The 19715-nt window shown below is 50.8% G+C and overlaps 1 protein-coding gene across 10 annotated transcripts in view; it reads left to right on the top strand.

Moving 5' to 3' along the window:
- The window catches only part of LOC147113198 (uncharacterized), a 337266-nt gene that overhangs the window by 138245 nt on the left and 179306 nt on the right, over positions 1 to 19715 (top strand). For 9 of the 10 annotated variants that reach the window (XR_015079637.1, XM_085998113.1, XM_085998114.1 and 6 more), the window contains 5 exons: positions 5983 to 6122; positions 8377 to 8470; positions 14944 to 15093; positions 16678 to 16815; positions 17696 to 17952. Coding sequence is in view for 9 of the 10 variants with exons in the window: in XM_085998113.1 (XP_085854239.1) it covers positions 5983 to 6122; positions 8377 to 8470; positions 14944 to 15093; positions 16678 to 16815; positions 17696 to 17952 (779 nt within the window). In the remaining variant the exon portion in view is untranslated. Of the gene's footprint in view, positions 1 to 5982; positions 6123 to 8376; positions 8471 to 14943; positions 15094 to 16677; positions 16816 to 17695; positions 17953 to 19715 lie in introns of those variants that run through there. The other variant, XM_085998117.1, reaches the window with a different exon arrangement.

Below are 19715 nucleotides of genomic sequence, written 5' to 3'. Positions count from 1 at the left end.
TCGCTGAGTAAATAAGTTTTCCCTCATGTCACCTTTGGTTCTTCTGTCAATCACCTTCAATGTGTCCTCTGGTTCCTATATCCTTATGACGGAAGGATTGGGTTCAGTCAAGTTCAATCGGTTATTTGGAATGGTTCGGAGTGCTCGGAATAAGGGCCTTCAGATCAAGCCCAAAGAGTTCGGTTCGATGTCCGAGAGTATTTCTTGTTGCAGAGAGGCAATCAACAAAGCCAACTGGTTGTTGAGCTGCACAGCGAATCATAGAAACATAGAAACATAGAAGATAGGAGCAGGAGTAGGCCATTCGGCCCCTCGAGCCTGCTCCGCCATTCAAGGAGATCATGGCTGATCATCCAAATTCAGCACCCTGTCCCTGCCTTCTCCCCATATCCCTTTAGCCTTAAGAAATATATCCAACTCCTTCTTGAATATATTTAATGAATTGGCCTCCACCGCCCTCTGGCAGAGAATTCCACAGGTTCACCACTCTCTGGGTGAAGAAATTCCTCCTCATCTCAGTCCTAAATGGCTTACCCCTTATCCTTAGACTATGACCCCTGGTTCTGGACTCCCCGGCCATCAGAAACATCCTTCCTGCATCTAGTCTGTCCAGGCCTGACAGAATTTTATAGGTTTCGATGAGATCCCCTCTCAATCTTCTAAACTCCAGTGAGTATAATCCCAATCGACCCAATCTCTCCTCATACGTCATTCCTGCCATCCCAGTTATCAGCCTGGTGAATCTTCGCTGCACTCCTTCCATGGCAAGAACGTCCTTCCTCAGGTAAGGCGACCAAAACTGCACACAATACTCAAGGTGTGGTCTCACCAAGGCCCTGTACAACTGCAGCAAGACATCCTTGTTCTTGCACTCGAACCCTCTTGCTACGAAGGCCAACACACCATTTGCCTTCTTAACCGCCTGCTGCACCTGCATGCTTACCTTCAGCGACTGGTGCACAAGAACACCCAGGTCTCGTTGCACTTCCCCTTCTCCCAATCTATTGCCATTCAAATAATAATTTGCCTTCCTGTTTTTGCCACCAAAGTGGATAACCTCACATTTATCCACATTATAGTGCATTTGCCATGTTTCTGCCCAATCACCTAACCTGTCCAAATCGTACTGGAGTTTCACGACATCCTCCTCACAGCTTACCCTCCCACCCAGCTTTGTGTCATCTGCAAATTTGGAGATATTACATCCAATTCCCTCGTCCAGATCATTAATATATATTGTGAACAGCTGGGGTCCTAGGACCGATCCTTGCAGTACCCCACTAGTCACTGCCTGCCACTCGGAAAACGACCCGTTTATTCCAACTCTCTGCTTTCTATCTGCCAACCAGTTCTCTATCCAAGTCAATACCTTGCCCCCAATCCCATGTGCCTTAATTTTGCACGCTAATCTCTTATGTGGGACCTTATCGAAATCACATCACATCATACAGCACAGCAGGAGGCCATTCGGCCCATCGTGCCTCTGCCAGCTCTTTGAAGGAGCTCTCCAATTTGTAACTCCAGCCTGGGTACTAAGTGGCTTGGAGCCTCATCAAGAGCCCCTGGGCATTGGTGTGGAGGAGGATTATAACCAGCAGGATTCATGGCCAAAATCCTGTTTTGGGTCCAATGTTTTTTTAATAGTGATTTAAAGTGAAGTGGGTATTTGGCAAGAGTGGCCCAGGCAGCTGGCTGCTCCACTGGGAGCCCAGTGCTGTTGACACTACTTGTAAATCACCGCCTCTCAGTGGGTGGGGAGCCCCAGCAGAGCTGTCAGGGCAGTAACCCAGGCGAGATTGCCACCAGCTGATTGTGAACAATGCTTACAGTCCTCAGGCTGAGCTCCCTGCTCCTGCCGTGTCAGTGAGAAGGGGTGAATGATCAGAAGCAGTGTCCCAGCCTAGCGACACAGAGCGACAGGAAACCGGGGGTGGGGTGGGGCGGGGAGTCTCCCCCCTCCTCATTCATCCACAATGGTCAAGAGGCAACAGTATGTGGAGTCAGAGAGATGGACACATAAAGAAAGAAAGACTTGCATTTATATAGCGCCTGTCATGACCTCAGGGCTTCCCAAAGGGCTTTACAGCCAATGAAATGTTATTGGAGTGTAGTCAATGTTGAAATGTGGGAAACGCGGCAGCCAATTTGCACACAGCAAGATCCCACAAACAGCAATGTGAAAATGACTGTTTTTGTGATGTTGATTGAGGGATAAATATTGGCCCCAGGACACCGGGGAGAAATCCCCCCCTCTTCTTCTAAATAGTGCAACAGGATCTTTTACATCCACCCGAGAGGACGGACAGACACGCCCTCGCTTTAACGTCTCACCCTCAGTACTGCCCCTCCGACAGTGCAGCACTCCCTCGGTACTGCCCCTCCGACAGTGCAGCGCTCCCTCAGTACTGCCTCTCCGACAGTGCAGCACTCCCTCGGTACTGCCCCTCCGACAGTGCAGCACTCCCTCGGTACTGCCCCTCCGACACTGCAGCGCTCTCTCGGTACTGACCCTCCGACAGTGCAGCGCTCCCTCAGTACTGCCGCTCCGACAGTGCAGCGCTCCCTCAGTACTGCCCCTCCGACAGTGCAGTGCTCCCTCAGTACTGCCCCTCCGACAGTGCAGCGCTTCCTCAGTACTGTCCCTCCGACAGTGCAGCGCTCCCTCAGTACTGCCCCTCCGACAGTGCAGTGCTCCCTCAGTACTGCCCCTCCGACAGTGCAGCGCTCCCTCAGTACTGCCGTCCGACAGTGCAGCGCTCCCTCAGTACTGCCCCTCCAACAGTGCAGCGCTCCCTCAGTACTGCCCCTCCGACAGTGCAGCGCTCCCTCAGTACTGCCCCTCGGACAGTGCAGCGCTCCCTCAGTACTGCCCCTCCGACAGTGCAGCGCTCCCTCAGTACTGCCCCTCCGACAGTGCAGCGCTCCCTCAGTACTGCCCCTCCGACAGTGCAGCGCTCCCTCAGTACTGACCCTCCGACAGTGCGGCGCTCCCTCAGTACTGCCCCTCGGACAGTGCAGCGCTCCCTCAGTACTGCCCCTCCGACAGTGCGGCGCTCCCTCAGTACTGCCCCTCGGACAGTGCAGCGCTCCCTCAGTACTGCCCCTCCGACAGTGCAGCGCTCCCTCAGTACTGCCCCTCGGACAGTGCAGCACTCCCTCAGTACTGCCCCTCCGACAGTGCAGCTCTCCCTCAGTACTGCCCCTCCGACAGTGCAGCGCTCCCTCAGTACTGCCCCTCGGACAGTGCAGCGCTCCCTCAGTACTGCCCCTCCGACAGTGCAGCGCTCCCTCAGTACTGCACTGGGGTGTCAGCCTAGATTTTTGTGCACAAGTCTCTGGAGTAGGACTTGAACCCACGACCTTCTGACTCAAAGGCGAGGGTGCTGCCCACTGAGTCACAGCTGACAGATAGAATTACATTTTATTTACATCACAGAAACAGGCCATTTGGCCCAACTGGTCCGTGCCATTGTTGATGCTCCACACGAGCCTCCTCCCACCCCTCTTCATCTCACCCCAACCACATAACCTTCTCTTCCTTTCCCCCTCATGAGTTTATCGAGCTTCGCCTTAAATACCTCTATGACAGAGAGAAGCAGAGAGACACACAAAGGGAGAGAGACAGAGACTTGTAGATCTAGAGACAGAGGGCGAGGCAGAGAAAGACACACAGAGAAGGGAAGGGAGGAGACAGACAGATGGAATGAGACGCACAGAGAGGGGAAGAGAGGAGACAGAGAGGGGAAGAGAGGAGACAGACAGAGAGGAGAAGGGAGGAGGCAGACAGAGAGGAGAAGGGAGGAGACAGACAGAGAGGGGAAGAGAGGAGACAGACAGAGAGGGGAAGAGAGGAGACAGACAGAGAGGGGAAGAGAGGAGACAGACAGAGAGGGGAAGGGAGGAGACAGACAGAGAGGGGAAGAGCGGAGACAGACAGAGAGGGGAAGAGAGGAGACAGACAGAGAGGGGAAGAGAGGAGACAGACAGAGATGGGAAGAGAGGAGACAGACAGAGAGGGGAAGAGCGGAGACAGACAGAGAGGGGAAGAGAGGAGACAGATAGAGAGGGGAAGAGCGGAGACAGACAGAGAGGGGAAGAGAGGAGACAGACAGAGAGGGGAAGGGAGGAGACAGACAGAGAGGGGAAGAGAGGAGACAGATAGAGAGGGGAAGAGCAGAGACAGACAGAGAGGGGAAGAGAGGAGACAGACAGAGAGGCGAAGAGAGGAGACAGACAGAGATGGGAAGAGAGGAGACAGACAGAGAGGGGAAGGGAGGAGACAGACAGAGAGGGGAAGAGCAGAGACAGACAGAGAGGGGAAGAGAGGAGACAGACAGAGGGGAAGAGAGGAGACAGACAGAGATGGGAAGAGAGGAGACAGACAGAGAGGCGAAGAGAGGAGACAGACAGAGATGGGAAGAGAGGAGACAGACAGAGAGGGGAAGAGAGGAGACAGATAGAGAGGGGAAGAGCAGAGACAGACAGAGATGGGAAGAGAGGAGACAGACAGAGAGGGGAAGAGAGGAGACAGATAGAGAGGGGAAGAGCAGAGACAGACAGAGAGGGGAAGAGAGGAGACAGAGAGAGGGGAAGAGAGGAGACAGACAGAGATGGGAAGAGAGGAGACAGACAGAGAGGGGAAGAGCGGAGACAGACAGAGAGGGGAAGAGAGGAGACAGATAGAGAGGGGAAGAGCGGAGACAGACAGAGAGGGGAAGAGAGGAGACAGACAGAGAGGCGAAGAGAGGAGACAGACAGAGAGGGGAAGGGAGGAGACAGACAGAGAGGCGAAGAGCGGAGACAGACAGAGAGGGGAAGGGAGGAGACAGACAGAGCGGGGAAGGGAGGAGACAGACAGAGAGGGGAAGAGCGGAGACAGACAGAGAGGGGAAGAGAGGAGACAGACAGAGAGGGGAAGAGAGGAGACAGACAGAGAGGGGAAGGGAGGAGACAGACAGAGAGGGGAAGAGATAGAGTCAGAGAGGGGAAGAGCGGAGACAGACAGAGGGGAAGGGAGGAGACAGACAGAGAGGGGAAGAGATAGAGTCAGAGAGGGGAAGAGCGGAGACAGACAGAGAGGGGAAGAGCGGAGACAGACAGAGAGGGGAAGAGCGGAGACAGACAGAGAGGGGAAGGGAGGAGACAGACAGAGAGGGGAAGAGAGGAGACAGACAGAGAGGGGAAGGGAGGAGACAGACAGAGACTACAGAGGAGACAGACAGAGAGGGGAAGAGAGGAGACAGAGAGGGGAAGGGAGGAGACAGACAGAGAGGGGAAGAGCGGAGACAGACAGACTAGAGAGGAGACAGACAGAGAGGGGAAGAGAGGAGACAGACAGAGAGGGGAAGAGCGGAGACAGACAGAGAGGGGAAGAGAGGAGACAGACAGAGAGGGGAAGGGAGGAGACAGACAGAGAGGGGAAGGGAGGAGACAGACAGAGAGGGGAAGGGAGGAGACAGACAGAGAGGGGAAGAGCGGAGACAGACAGAGAGGGGAAGGGAGGAGACAGACAGAGAGGGGAAGAGATAGAGTCAGAGAGGGGAAGAGCGGAGACAGACAGAGAGGGGAAGAGCGGAGACAGACAGAGAGGGGAAGAGCGGAGACAGACAGAGAGGGGAAGGGAGGAGACAGACAGAGAGGGGAAGAGAGGAGACAGACAGAGAGGGGAAGGGAGGAGACAGACAGAGACTACAGAGGAGACAGACAGAGAGGGGAAGAGAGGAGACAGAGAGGGGAAGGGAGGAGACAGACAGAGAGGGGAAGAGCGGAGACAGACAGACTAGAGAGGAGACAGACAGAGAGGGGAAGAGAGGAGACAGACAGAGAGGGGAAGGGAGGAGACAGACAGAGAGGGGAAGAGAGGAGACAGACAGAGAGACTAGAGAGGAGACAGACAGAGAGGGGAAGAGAGGAGACAGACAGAGAGACCCGACACCCTGATCAGAACCTGACAATAGCCATATGCTCGCTCCTTTCTTGCAGGGCGGGGCGGACAGAATGGACAACTCCAGATCACCAGGACAACAAGGTGCTGAGCCTGGTGGGACAGCTGGCCCAGGAAGAGGATGGACACATCAGCAGGGCAGCGACACGCGCTCCGAACTTCAGGCAGACTCCGGCAGGTAGAGTAGTGTCTGAGGTGTGACTGTGTACAATGTAACAAGAGGCAATCAGTTCCCTGGACTTTGACATTGAGGTGTGAGTCGAACCAGGGTTAATGGTGGACATTCACCCTCAATCTGATCAGTCTTGACTTGTTTCTAAGCTTTCTGCATTTGCTTGACACCAGTTTTCATGGCAACCACAGAAGGACCTGGAACACAAAGGGGTGGAAGTGATGCTGCAGCTGCACTGAGCTCTGGTCAGACCCCACCTGGACACTGGGTTCAGTTCCGGGCCCCGCCCCTCAGGAAGGGTACACTGGCCTCGGAGGGGGAGCGGCGCAGATTCACCAGAATGGTACCGGGGCCGAGAGGGTTAAATTACGAGGCCAGGTTCCACAGACTGGGCTTGTGTTCCCTCGAGGGTAGAAGGTTGAGGGGTGAACTGATCGAGGTGTTTAAGATGATAAAGGATTCGACAGGGTAGCTGGAGAGAAACTCCTTCCTCTGGTGGGGGGAGTCCAGAACAAGGGGGCAGAACCTTAAAATCAGAGCCAGGCCGTTCAGGGGTGATGTCAGGAAGCACTTCTTCACACACAGGGTGGTGGAAATCTGGAACTCTCTCCCCAAATGGCTGTGGGCGCTGGGGCTCAATTGGAGCGGTCAAGACCGAGATCGATAGATTTCATAACCATAATCAATCCTAATCCACTTTATTGTCATTGTTAGTGCACAAGTGCAGTACAACGAAATGTAGGCTTGCGGCTCCCGAGAGTGTACATTTAGATTAAGACATTTAAACATTCAACATTCATTTGGCTTGTAATATATTGACATAAACATAATAAAGTGCATTGGCAGATGTGCAGGCTTTAGAGTTTATTTGTGGAGTTCAGTAGGATGACAGCCCTGGGAAAGAAGCTGTTCCTAAATCTGGTCGTTCGGGTGTGAATGCATCTCTAGCGTCTCCCAGATGGCAGGAGGGCGAACAGACTGTGGCTGGGGTGGGTAGGGTCTTTGATGATGGACCGTGACCTCCGTAAACAGCGTTTCTGGTATATGTGCTCTATGGTTGGTAGCCGGGTGCCGGTAATGCGTTGGGCAGTTTTGACTACCCGCTGCAGGGCTTTCCGGTCATAGTAGCTACAGCTGCCATACCATACTGTGATACAGTTCGTCAGGATGCTCTCTATTGTGCAGCGGTAAAAGTTAGAGAGGATCAGGGGTGACAGGTTACATCCCTTCAGCCTCCTTAGGACATATAGGCGCTGCTGGGAAGGGTATTGAGGGGGGTAATTAGGGTTGAGGTGCAGATCAGCCATGTTCTGATTGAATGGCGGAGCAGGCTCAAGGGGCTGATGGCCTCCTCCTGTTCCTGTTCCTACATTCTCCTTCAAATAGCTTTTTGCTTTACTGTGTTATTCAATGGGGATTGTCTCATCCTCATTCCGTCTTGGTATTCACTGTCAGGTTGGTCAGCGCTCCAGCAGTAATTCCCGCTCCTGAACTGTTTCACCCATACCCATATCAATCTGTCTGTTGCTGGCTCTTTTTCCTCTCTGCCCTTCCCCCACCACCTCCAACTTGGAGCAAGTGCTCCCTGACTGACCCGACCCGAACCCGCCCGCATTGGTGGGTTCAGGCCGTCAGCATGTATTGCTCAACACTTGACAGGGCCTTGTGCCTGATAACTGGGGCAGTGCGAGGGGCGAATGAGGCCGAAATCAAACCAGAGAGGACAGCGCCAACAATGATCACCGTCTGGCCAGAAACCAGACACGAGGACTCCAGCCCCCAAGGGAGGACCTCAAGGGAAATCACCTCTCCAGCTCCTCCACAGCCTCGGGGCAGGCACTGGTACCGATGGACCCTGTTGTGGGTAATCTGGTGGAGTCCCTGGGTCTGGCCCACTCCCTGTCCCCCCCCACCCCACCCCCTCCAAGGCAAATCCTCAAACTGGGGGAGGAACTCCAAACATCCACACCTCCACTCGAGCTGCCTGTGGGTTGGTCTTGAGTCCAGCCTCAACTTCCAATCCCTCCATCTCGACGTCACTGAAATCCCACCCCAAGAGGGAGTTTCTGGGCTCCAGCGTGACAGGCGGGGACTGGAGGTAATTCAGCACCCTGGGACTCGACCCCAGCAACAGCCCACACCATCGAGCGCCGCAGGTGAAAAATAAAACCCCAGTCTCCTTGGCACTGAGAGCTGGGGTCTCAGAACCACCAGCCCGCCATTCTGAACTCTGTTCAAATATTGACATTGCTTCCGGCAGCAACCCAGGACCTCCGAGGCACAGAGGCACGGAAATCAGCAGAGTCGGAATCAGCACATCGCCCGAACAGAGCTTCTGTCACAGGGCAGAGAAGGTAATAGAGAGACTCCCCCAGACACACGTTGATCCGGGTCTGTGAGTGATATTGATCCAGGTCTGTGAGTGATATTGATCCGGGTCTGCCTGTGAGTGATATTGATCCGGGTCTGTGTGTGAGTGATATTGATCCAGGTCTGTGTGTGATATTGATCCAGGTCTGTGAGTGAGTGATATTGATCCGGGTCTGTGTGTGAGTGATATTGATCCAGGTCTGTGTGTGAGTGATATTGATCCGGGTCTGTGTTTGAGTGATATTGATCCAGGTCTGTGTGTGATATTGATCCAGGTCTGTGAGTGAGTGATATTGATCCGGGTCTGTGTGTGAGTGATATTGATCCGGGTCTGTGTGTGAGTGATATTGATCCGGGTCTGTGTGTGAGTGATATTGATCCAGGTCTGTGAGTGAGTGATATTGATCCGGGTCTGTGTGTGAGTGATATTGATCCGGGTCTGTGTGTGAGTGATATTGATCCAGGTCTGTGAGTGAGTGATATTGATCCAGGTCTGTGAGTGAGTGATATTGATCCGGGTCTGTGTGTGTGTGATATTGATCCAGGTCTGTGTGTGAGTGATATTGATCCGGGTCTGTGAGTGAGTGATATTGATCCGGGTCTGTGTGTGAGTGATATTTGTTAAGTCTGTGAGTTGTTCAAGTAATTAATACTCAGACTTAATCAGTAACAATAAAACAGGTCTTTACTGGTTGGAGGTAGGGACTACACTGAATACAAGATTACTGCACAGTGCTTATATACCGGTGTGTTCACCCCCGGTATTACGTCTACAGCAGCCTGAGAAAGTAGTACACCTCTTAAGGTGGAACAGGCTTAAGCTCTCTTAAGGTGGAACAGGTTACATACACAACACTCCTCCCTTCTTAGCTTTATAGTCATCCCCCCATTTAACATAACGTAATAACATATATACATATATAACTTCATGTTTAACGTAACATATCACAGATTCAGTCTCTGCGGAAAACAGTTCACAGATTCAATCTCTGTGGTGTAGTCGGTTCACGTTACTCATTCAATAGTCCTTTCATGGATTTAACAGCTTGAACTTCCGAACTGATTTGGCTACGTTCGGAGGGACCACGTGTGTGATCTGGTAGAGGTGATAATGGTTCAGATGGGTCATCTTCTGTTTTTACTTTTCCTTTTCTGCTTCTTGGAGACTCTCTGGGCTCCATTGTCAGCTGCCACAGCTGCCAGCTGCATGCGCAGTTCCTCCTTCTCTTCCTCCTGTTTCCGTCGTAGAGCCAGCTTCTCCCGATGTTCCGTAGACTTTTGGTGCTCCTCCATGATTTCTGCACTTTGGGAGTCGAAGTTACAAGCTGGGCAGGACAGGACATCGTAATATTCAGTGTCGTCCACCAGGTCATGGTAATATTCGGTGTCGTCCTGAGCTAGACCAGTGAGAGGGTCGTCTATTTCCTCCATACCCAGCTGGACGTTAGCCAGCTCTTGTTCCAAATCCAGACATCTTTCCTGAAGAGACTTCTTCATGTGTACCTCTGCATCCAGCTTTTTCTGGGCTTTCAGCAAGTCGTTTACTAGTGACCTCATTTGTGATTTTAATACTTCAACTTCCTTTGGAGATTGATTGATCGGACTATGCAATCCCTCTACCGGAGCAGCTGTTTCAGCGGTCTGTTGTTCTACATTGACGTGAGTCAGCGTACTTTTGGCATCCAATGGCTGCTCTGTTGCAGTCGTTTCAGTCTGTGTCGTCACATCAGCCATCTCAATGACTTTTGAGAGCTCCGAACCCTTTTCCTTTGAAGATCGCAGCTCGTGTTCAAGTTTTTCCCATTTCAGAGTCTTGTCCCTCAGCATATGAAGGAGTTGGCTGACCGTTAACTCTTCTGACACCAGATTATGGCACGCACCTTCAGAACCTGAATCAGCTTTGATTCGTTCGGCCTCCTCGCGCAGATGGTTGGTGTGCTCCTGCTCCATTTTCTCCATCAGTTGCTTCTGTTGCCTTTCCAGATTCTCCCACTCTGTAACAAAGAACTTTTTTATTTCATTCATCTCTTGCTCAAAACGGCGAATCATTTGTTCTAATTGCTGTTGTAGTTTGAAATGGAGTTGAGTTCGAGCCCAGTGTCCCTCAAAAATGTGCATATCAGTAGACTTGACAGACTCAGAATTCTCTGTTAAACTATGTTGTTGTTGCTCAGTGGAATTCTGTGCTGAAACTTTGTCTTTTGCACATGGGTTGGTCTTACCATCATCAGTTCTAGAGTCTGGGCTGATTATCTGCACCGAGTTCTCACTCTTTATGGCTTTTAGCGAATGCCAGTCCATATTTATGTTTCTAAACCACTCCCGGCCTAGTAGTGGTGGACCTCCCTCCGGTAGCACATATAAGTCCATTATTTGACTTCCTTCGCCCTTGTTGGCCACTGCAACCTTTATTGTCCCGATGGGGTACACTCTCTGCCCCGTGTAGGTTGTCAATATAATCTCCGTATCCTGTAGGGGAATATGTTGGAATAACCTTCTGTAATCTTTCTTATTCATGACCGACAATGCCGATCCAGTGTCCAATTCCATTTTTACTTGGACTCCTTCTATCTGAAGAGTAACCCAAATTGTCTGGAGGTCTGCACCCTTACCAACGTTGAGTACCCTTAAGCTAGCCAGTTCAATACTGCTTAAGCCAGCCAGTTCATTACTGCTAGCGTCTGGATCGGACTCCTGTTCGGCCACCTTGTGTACCTTTGCGTATTTCCCTTGCGGTGACTTCTTGTTGCTGGTCTTCTTCCCTGACCTGCATACTCTAGCTATATGTCCAAGCTTACCACATGTTCTGCATTCTTGGTTTTTAAACCAACACTGGTTCTGATCATGCGTTGTCTTTCCACAACGATAACATTTGCCAGAACTCACACCCAATTTGTGTGCACTGAGCTCCGGTGACCGTAGCTGCATTACTGCCGTGCCTCTCGCTGCGGCTTCGTGTGCTGCTGCCATAGTGACCGCCTTCTCAAGCGTCAGCTCATTCTCCTCGAGCAGTCGCTTTTGTGTATCCTGTTTAAATAAACCACACACAAATTTGTCTCGTAGTGCATCTGTCAGTCCCGTTCCAAACTGGCAATATTTCGCTAATTTACGCAATTCCAGCAAATATTCAGCATTGCTTTCATGCTGTAGCTGCCTTCTGTCGTAAAATTTAAATCGTTCCGCTAGCATCAGCGGCGTGGGGTTTAGATGATCTTTCAGGACAGTAACAATCTCATCGAACGTCTTATCCGCCGGTTCATCTGGTGATAACAGGTGTTTCAATTGCCCGTATGTCTTCGCACCCATTAAATTTAATAATGTTAGTGCTTTATCAGCCTCACGAATTTTATTGGCCTTACAATAATTTTTAACTCGTTCAACATATATGGCCCAATCTTCGATGTCACTATCAAAGTTGCTAATATTCCCGTGTTTAGGCATTGTAGTACTTTATCAGATTTGCAATTTCTCAGATTTTTTTTTTTACTGCTATCCAAGATGGCGGCTTCCCGCTCTTGCCGTCGTCCTCCGCCCACAAAATGGCGGTTTTCCCGCGCTTGGCGGTCTTCACCCGTCCCCCGACGCCGTCTCCCTTCAGCCCCGAGTGCGGCCCTTATCTCCGCCGCGATCGATGGCCCGCGCTTTTCACCGCGGCTCTCGCGCCTTCAGTGTCTGCCGACGCTGCGCCTTTCAGCCCGAGTGCGGCCCTTATCAGGGATTGCGATCGATGGCCCTTATCTCCGATCGCCCTTGTTCCTCCGACTTCCCCCAGCCCTGTCTTTGCAGCCGACGCTGCTCGGCTTACCCACCACCGAGGTTGAAAAAGAAGCTGCAGGATGTCTTCTGTCCTCCAGTTTTCAGTCGCTGATGGAGGCTTCAGGGTCCTAATGCCTGTCGCTTCCAGTGGGGTGGTGAGATTTGAAACCTCTCTTCAACGTCCTGTCTGTGGACGAAGCCGCCGTGGAATAACTGCCGCAGGGTAAGAATCTGACTCGTCGCCAGTGTTAAGTCTGTGAGTTGTTCAAGTAATTAATACTCAGACTTAATCAGTAACAATAAAACAGGTCTTTACTGGTTGGAGGTAGGGACTACACTGAATACAAGATTACTGCACAGTGCTTATATACCGGTGTGTTCACCCCCGGTATTATGTCTACAGCAGCCTGAGAAAGTAGTACATCTCTTAAGGTGGAACAGGCTTAAGCTCTCTTAAGGTGGAACAGGTTACATACACAACAATATTGATCCAGGTCTGTGTGTGATATTGATCCAGGTCTGTGAGTGAGTGATATTGATCCAGGTCTGTGTGTGAGTGATATTGATCCGGGTCTGTGTGTGTGTGATATTGATCCGGGTCTGTGTGTGTGTGATATTGATCCAGGTCTGTGTGTGAGTGATATTGATCCGGGTCTGTGTGTGAGTGATATTGATCCGGGTCTGTGTGTGAGTGATATTGATCCAGGTCTGTGTGTGAGTGATATTGATCCAGGTCTGTGAGTGATATTGATCCAGGTCTGTGAGTGAGTGATATTGATCCAGGTCTGTGAGTGAGTGATATTGATCCAGGTCTGTGAGTGAGTGATATTGATCCGGGTCTGTGTGTGAGTGATATTGATCCAGGTCTGTGTGTGAGTGATATTGATCCAGGTCTGCGAGTGATATTGATCCAGGTCAGTGTGTGAGTGATATTGATCCGGGTCTGTGTGTGAATGATATTGATCCGGGTCTGTGTGTGAATGATATTGATCCGGGTCTGTGTGTGAGTGATATTGATCCGGGTCTGTGTGTGTGATAATAATCCAGGTCTGTGTGTGAGTGATATTGATCCGGGTCTGTGTGTGAGTGATATTGATCCGGGTCTGTGTGTGTGATATTGATCCAGGTCTGTGTGTGAGTGATATTGATCCGGGTCTGTGTGTGAGTGATATTGATCCGGGTCTGTCTGTGAGTGATATTGATCGAGGTCTGAGTGATATTGATCCAGGTCTGTGAGTGATATTGATCCAGGTCTGTGAGTGATATTGATCCAGGTCTGTGAGTGATATTGATCCAGGTCTGTGAGTGATATTGCTCCAGGTCTGTGAGTGATATTGATCCAGGTCTGTGAGTGATATTGATCCAGGTCTGTGTGTGATATTGATCCGGGTCTGTGAGTGAGTGATATTGATCCAGGTCTGTGTGTGAGTGATATTGATCCAGTTCTGTGTGTGAGTGACATTGATCCAGGTCTGTGACTGATATTGATCCAGTTCTGTGTGTGAGTGATATTGATCTAGGTCTGTGAGTGAGTGATATTGATCCGGGTCTGTGAGTGAGTGATATTGATCCGGGTCTGTGAGTGACTGATATTGGTCCAGGTCTGTGTGTGAGTGATATTGATCCGGGTCTGTGTGTGAGTGATATTGATCCAGGTCTGTGTGTGAGTGATATTGATCCAGGTCTGTGAGTGAGTGATATTGATCCAGGTCTGTGTGTGAGTGATATTGATCTGGGTCTGTGTGTGAGTGATATTGATCCAGGTCTGTGTGTGAGTGATATTGATCCAGGTCTGTGAGTGAGTGATATTGATCCAGGTCTGTGTGTGAGTGATATTGATCTGGGTCTGTGTGTGAGTGATATTGATCCGGGTCTGTGTGTGATATTGATCCAGTTCTGTGTGTGAGTGATATTGATCCGGGTCTGTGTGTGAGTGATATTGATCCAGGTCTGTGTGTGAGTGATATTGATCCAGGTCTGTGAGTGAGTGATATTGATCCGGGTCTGTGTGTGAGTGATATTGATCCGGGTCTGTGTGTGAGTGATATTGATCCAGGTCTGTGAGTGAGTGATATTGATCCAGGTCTGTGTGTGAGTGATATTGATCTGGGTCTGTGTGTGAGTGATATTGATCCGGGTCTGTGTGTGATATTGATCCAGTTCTGTGTGTGAGTGATATTGATCCGGGTCTGTGTGTGAGTGATATTGATCCAGGTCTGTGTGTGAGTGATATTGATCCAGGTCTGTGAGTGAGTGATATTGATCCGGGTCTGTGTGTGAGTGATATTGATCCGGGTCTGTGTGTGAGTGATATTGATCCAGGTCTGTGAGTGAGTGATATTGATCCAGGTCTGTGTGTGAGTGATATTGATCTGGGTCTGTGTGTGAGTGATATTGATCCGGGTCTGTGTGTGATATTGATCCAGTTCTGTGTGTGAGTGATATTGATCCGGGTCTGTGTGTGAGTGATATTGATCCAGGTCTGTGTGTGAGTGATATTGATCCAGGTCTGTGAGTGAGTGATATTGATCCAGGTCTGTGTGTGAGTGATATTGATCTGGGTCTGTGTGTGAGTGATATTGATCCAGGTCTGTGAGTGATATTGATCCGGGTCTGTGAGTGATTTTGATCCCGGACTGTGCGAGGATATAGGAACAGTCATCCCCTCTGTATATTTAGTGAGCTGGCGGTTCTGTTTCAGATGCTAGTCTGGTTGAAGGGACACGTTACTCTAATGACCAAACTGCCCGAGGTCATCGATTGGGAGATGCTGGAATCTGCACAAAAAATCCGAGCCTCCTTGGAGGGTGAGATCCTGACCAACAGTACGAGGATCGAGGTCGTCAGAAGTGTACGTATGGGGCAGTTTCCTAAACTCCCAGCCGGAACTGGGGGGAATCCCCATTGTGTTCATTGGGAGATCAAACCACTGAAAGAATTTAAATTCAACTGATCTCCAGCCTCTTCAGTAGGTGGCGTGATGTACCAGCTGGACCACTGCACAGATCGATCGCCCCCGCTCTCACTGACCCATACGTCCCTGCCCACGCATTCAAATCAGACCACTGTGTATGGTCCACACACCTCACACCACGCCACTAGCAATTACACGCAGCAACACGCCACACACCTCACACCACGCCACACGCAATTCCACGCAGCAACACGCCACACACCTCACACCACGCCACACGCAATTCCATGCAGCAACACGGCACACACCTCACACCACGCCACATGCAATTCCACGCAGTAACACGCCACACACCTCATGCAATTCCACGCAGCGACACGCCACACACCTCACACCACGCCACACGCAATTCCACGCAGCGACACGGCACACACCTCACACCACGCCACACGCAATTCCACACAGTAACACGCCACACACCTCATGCAATTCCACGCAGCGACATGCCACACACCTCACACCACGCCACATGCAGTTACACGCAGTGACACGCCACACATCTCACGCCATGCCACATGCAATGCCCACATGTCCTGCCTCACCGCACACAATACCATGTCCATGTAATTCCCTGCACAGCGCCACGCCAGACTCTGCATGCTACGCCACACAGAATGCTGCATACCTCATGCTATGCCACACCACACACAATGCCAAGCCACATGCAATGTCATGCCACACACCTCATGCCATTTCACATGCCATGCCACGCGTACAAAATACCACACCACACGCATTGCCACACGAAATGCCACATGTGTATGTGTGCATGTGTATCGATGTGTGTGTGTGTCTGCCTCTGTGTGCATGTGTACCTCTGTGTGTGTAAATCTGTGTGTGCAAATGTGTATATGTGCGCATGTATGTATCTATGTCTGTATGTGTGCGTGCCTATACATATGTGTGTGTGTGTGCCTTTGTGCGTGGGTGTCTCCTTGTGTGTATATCTGCGTGTGTGCATCTGTGTCTATGTCTGTGTGTGTGACTGTGTGTGTGTGAGAGACTGTATCAGTGTGTGTGTGTCTCTGTGTGTGTGTCTGTGACTGTGTGTGTGACTGTATCAGTGTGTGTGTCTGTGTGTGTGACTGTATCAGTGTGTGTGTATGTCTGTGTGTCTGTATCAGTATGTGTGTCTTTGTGTGTGTGTCTGTATCGGTGTGTGTGTGTCTGTATCAGTGTGTGTGTCTCTGTGTGTGTGTGTCTGTGTGTGTGTCTGTTTGTGTGTGACTGTATCAGTGTCTGTGTGCATGTCTATCTGTCTGTCCATTATTTGGGCTTGGCTGCGATACCTCTCTGACCCAATATGCTCCCAACACTGAAAACTGAGAAGTGTCCAGAGGCCAGGGACTAGAGGGTGACTGGTACCGGTGGGACTGGGGCTGGGGCCAGCATGAATCAGTGGTGCCAGGACAGGAGCAGAGCGAAGCGAAGTAAAACTGACTGGCCTTTTGTAATCTGTAGGAGGGGAGGAGCTTGATTCAAGATAGCTGCCAACCAACCACCCAGGTGAAAGAGATGTTGGGAGAGCTGGAAGGACTTTGGGAAGAACTGAAGAGATTCCACCAGGACATGGAGACCTTGTTAGAAGAAACTGAGAAGGTAACTGGTCTATTTCCCTCACCACCGTCAGGAGACCAGCATCTAAATATAGGGAAGACGCATTAGTAGATGGGCAGACAGGGGGCAGATGCAGTTTAACCCGGAGAAGTGTGAGGTAATAAATTCTGCGGTAAACAATGCAAGGAATGGGAGTATACGCTAGATGGAAAGACACTAAAAGGGTGTGGGTCTACAGAAAGACTCAGGGGTTCAACCACAGAACTCCCTTGAAAGAGTCAGTGCAGGTCAATAATCCCAAAACAAAGGCCAACAGCACTTTGGGTTTTACAAATGGAGGTATAGAGTGCAACAATCAAAAATAATACCAGATAGAGACAGGTGGTAGATAGAGATAGGGACAGGTGGTAGATAGAGATAGGGACAGGTGGTAGATAGAGATAGGGACAGGTGGTAGATAGAGATAGGGACAGGTGGTAGATAGAGATAGGGACAGGTGGTAGATAGAGATAGGGACAGGTGGTAGATAGAGATAGGGACAGGTGGTAGATAGAGATAGGGACAGGTGGTAGATAGAGATAGGGACAGGTGGTAGATAGAGATAGGGACAGGTGGTAGATAGAGATAGGGACAGGTGGTAGATAGAGATAGGGACAGGTGGTAGGTAGAGATAGGGACTAGCTATAGAAGGGACAGGTAGTAGATAATGGCCCTGGTAAGCAATGGACAAGGTGAGCTATTGATAATGGATAGGGCTCCACGATAGAGAATGGATAGGGCTCCACTATTCACTAAGAATGGGTAAGGCTGATTGGAGATGGTGTAAGGGAGTTGGTTGGATTACATGGTAAATGATGAGGAAGCTGGACACACAAGTTCAATGTCACTTTGGATATTTATACTGTATGTCTGTATTCCACAGGCCCTGAAGGTTCTCGGGGAGCTGAGCGATATTGAAGAATTTCTGCACCGCGCTGAGACGGCCCTCTCTGACTTTACCCCAGAGAACAACGTGCAAATGATTAAGAAGATCCTCAAGGAGCAGAGGCTTCTAGAAACGGAGGTGTGCTCCAGCAGAGCCAAGCTCCAGACGCTCAGGGAAAAGAGGGAGTCATTCCCCAGAAGGAATGACCTTTTGTTTGAGAAGATTGAGTTGAAGATTGAGGTAGCTGACAGAAGGTAAGGGTTGGCTTATGAGGTGCTTAGACTTTAGAACTGTTCTAGCAGGTGGAGCAAAACCAACAACGTGGACATCAGTCGAGAGAAAGTAGATTAGTCACACTATCATTCCTGGGCGTCAATTCCGAGCAGAGATTGACTCGCTAACCACAAGGTGGGACTCGCAAGGAAGGATCACACAGCCCTTGCAACGCTCATCTTGCACCTATAATAGAATCTTACAGCAGCGGAGAAGGCCATTCCGCCCATCGTGTCTGTGTTGGCTCTTTGAAAGATCTGTCCAACTAGTCCCACTACCCCCTGCTCTTTCCCTATAGCCCTGCAAAATAGTCCTCTTCAAGTAGATGTCCAATTTCCTTTTGAAAGTTCCTATGGCATCTGATTCCACCACACTTTTTGTCTTCATTTGTGGGATGTGAGCGTCACTGACAAGGCCAGTATTTATTGCCCATCCCTAACTGCCATTGAGAAGGTGGTGGTGAGCCGCCTTCTTGAACCGCTGCAGTCCGTGTGGTGAAGGTACTCCCACAGTGCTGTTAGGGAGGGAGTTCCAGGATTCTGACCCAGCGACGATGAAGGATCGGCGATATACCTCTAAGTCAGGATGGTGTGTGACTTGGAGGGGAACTTGGAGGTGGTGGTGTTCCCATGCACCTGCTGCCCTTGTCCTTCTAGGTGGAAGAGGTCGCGGGTTTGGGAGGTGCTGCCGAAGAAGCCTTGGCGAGTTGCTGCAGTGCAGCTTGTAGATGGTCCACACTGCAGCCACAGTACGCCGGTGGTGGAGGGAGTGAATGTTTAAGCTGATGGATGGGGTGCCAATCAAGCGAGCTGCTTTATCCTGAATGGTGTCGAGCTTCTTGAGTGTTGTTGGAGCTGCACTCATCCAGGCAAGTGGAGAGTATTCCATCACACTCCTGACTTGTGCCTTGTAGATGGTGGAAAGGCTTTGGGGAGTCAGGAGGTGAGACACTCGCCGCAGAATACCCTGCCTCTGACCTGCTCTTGTAGCCACAGTATTTATGTGGCTGGTCCAGTTCAGTTTCTAGTCAATGGTGACCCGCAGGATGTTGATGGTGAGGGATTCAGCAATGAGGATTTGGCAACGGTTTTGCAGATAACACAAAACTTGGAAGTATAGTGAACAGTGAGGAGGATAGTGATGGACTTCAAGAGGACATAGACAGGCTGGTGGAATGGGCGGACACGTGGCAGATGAAATTTAACGCAGAAAAGTGCGAAGTGATACATTTTGTTAGGAAGAATGGGGAGGGGCAATATAAACTAAAGGGTACAATCCTAAAGTGGGTGCACGAACAGAGAGACCTGGGGGTATATGTGCACAAATCGTTGAAGGTGGCAGGGCAGGTTGAGAAAGCGGTTAAAAAAGCTTACGGGATCCTGGGCTTCATGAAGAGAGGCATGGGGGAGAAACTGATCACCATGTCCCAGTTAACATATACTGGGGGAGAAACTCAGTTGGTTGCGCCGCCCGTTAGCGCCTTAAGAGGGCGCTAAGTGGGTCGCTAGCCAACTGGCGCCCGGGCGTGGCACTGTCTACGCCTCCCGCTAAATTCCGCGGGACGCTAGTGGTGGCGCTAGCTGTTAGCGCTGCGCCACCACCGATGACGTCATCGGTGTGCGCAGCGCCCCGCTGACGCCCCGGCCGCGATATTTGAAAGCGCCCCCTGATTTACCGCCGGACGCTATGTGCGACCGGTTCAGGGGGGCCTACCTGCGGCCGGGGAGGCGCAAATTAAAGGAGA

This window comes from Somniosus microcephalus, chromosome 9 (assembly GCF_052327205.1).
Source record: "Somniosus microcephalus isolate GS21.2 chromosome 9, FLI_Smic_1.0, whole genome shotgun sequence".
In the NCBI taxonomy this organism is placed as follows: domain Eukaryota; kingdom Metazoa; phylum Chordata; class Chondrichthyes; order Squaliformes; family Somniosidae; genus Somniosus; species Somniosus microcephalus.
The sequence above is the reverse complement of the archived record's forward strand: the minus strand, read 5'-3'. Positions and strand labels throughout refer to the sequence as shown.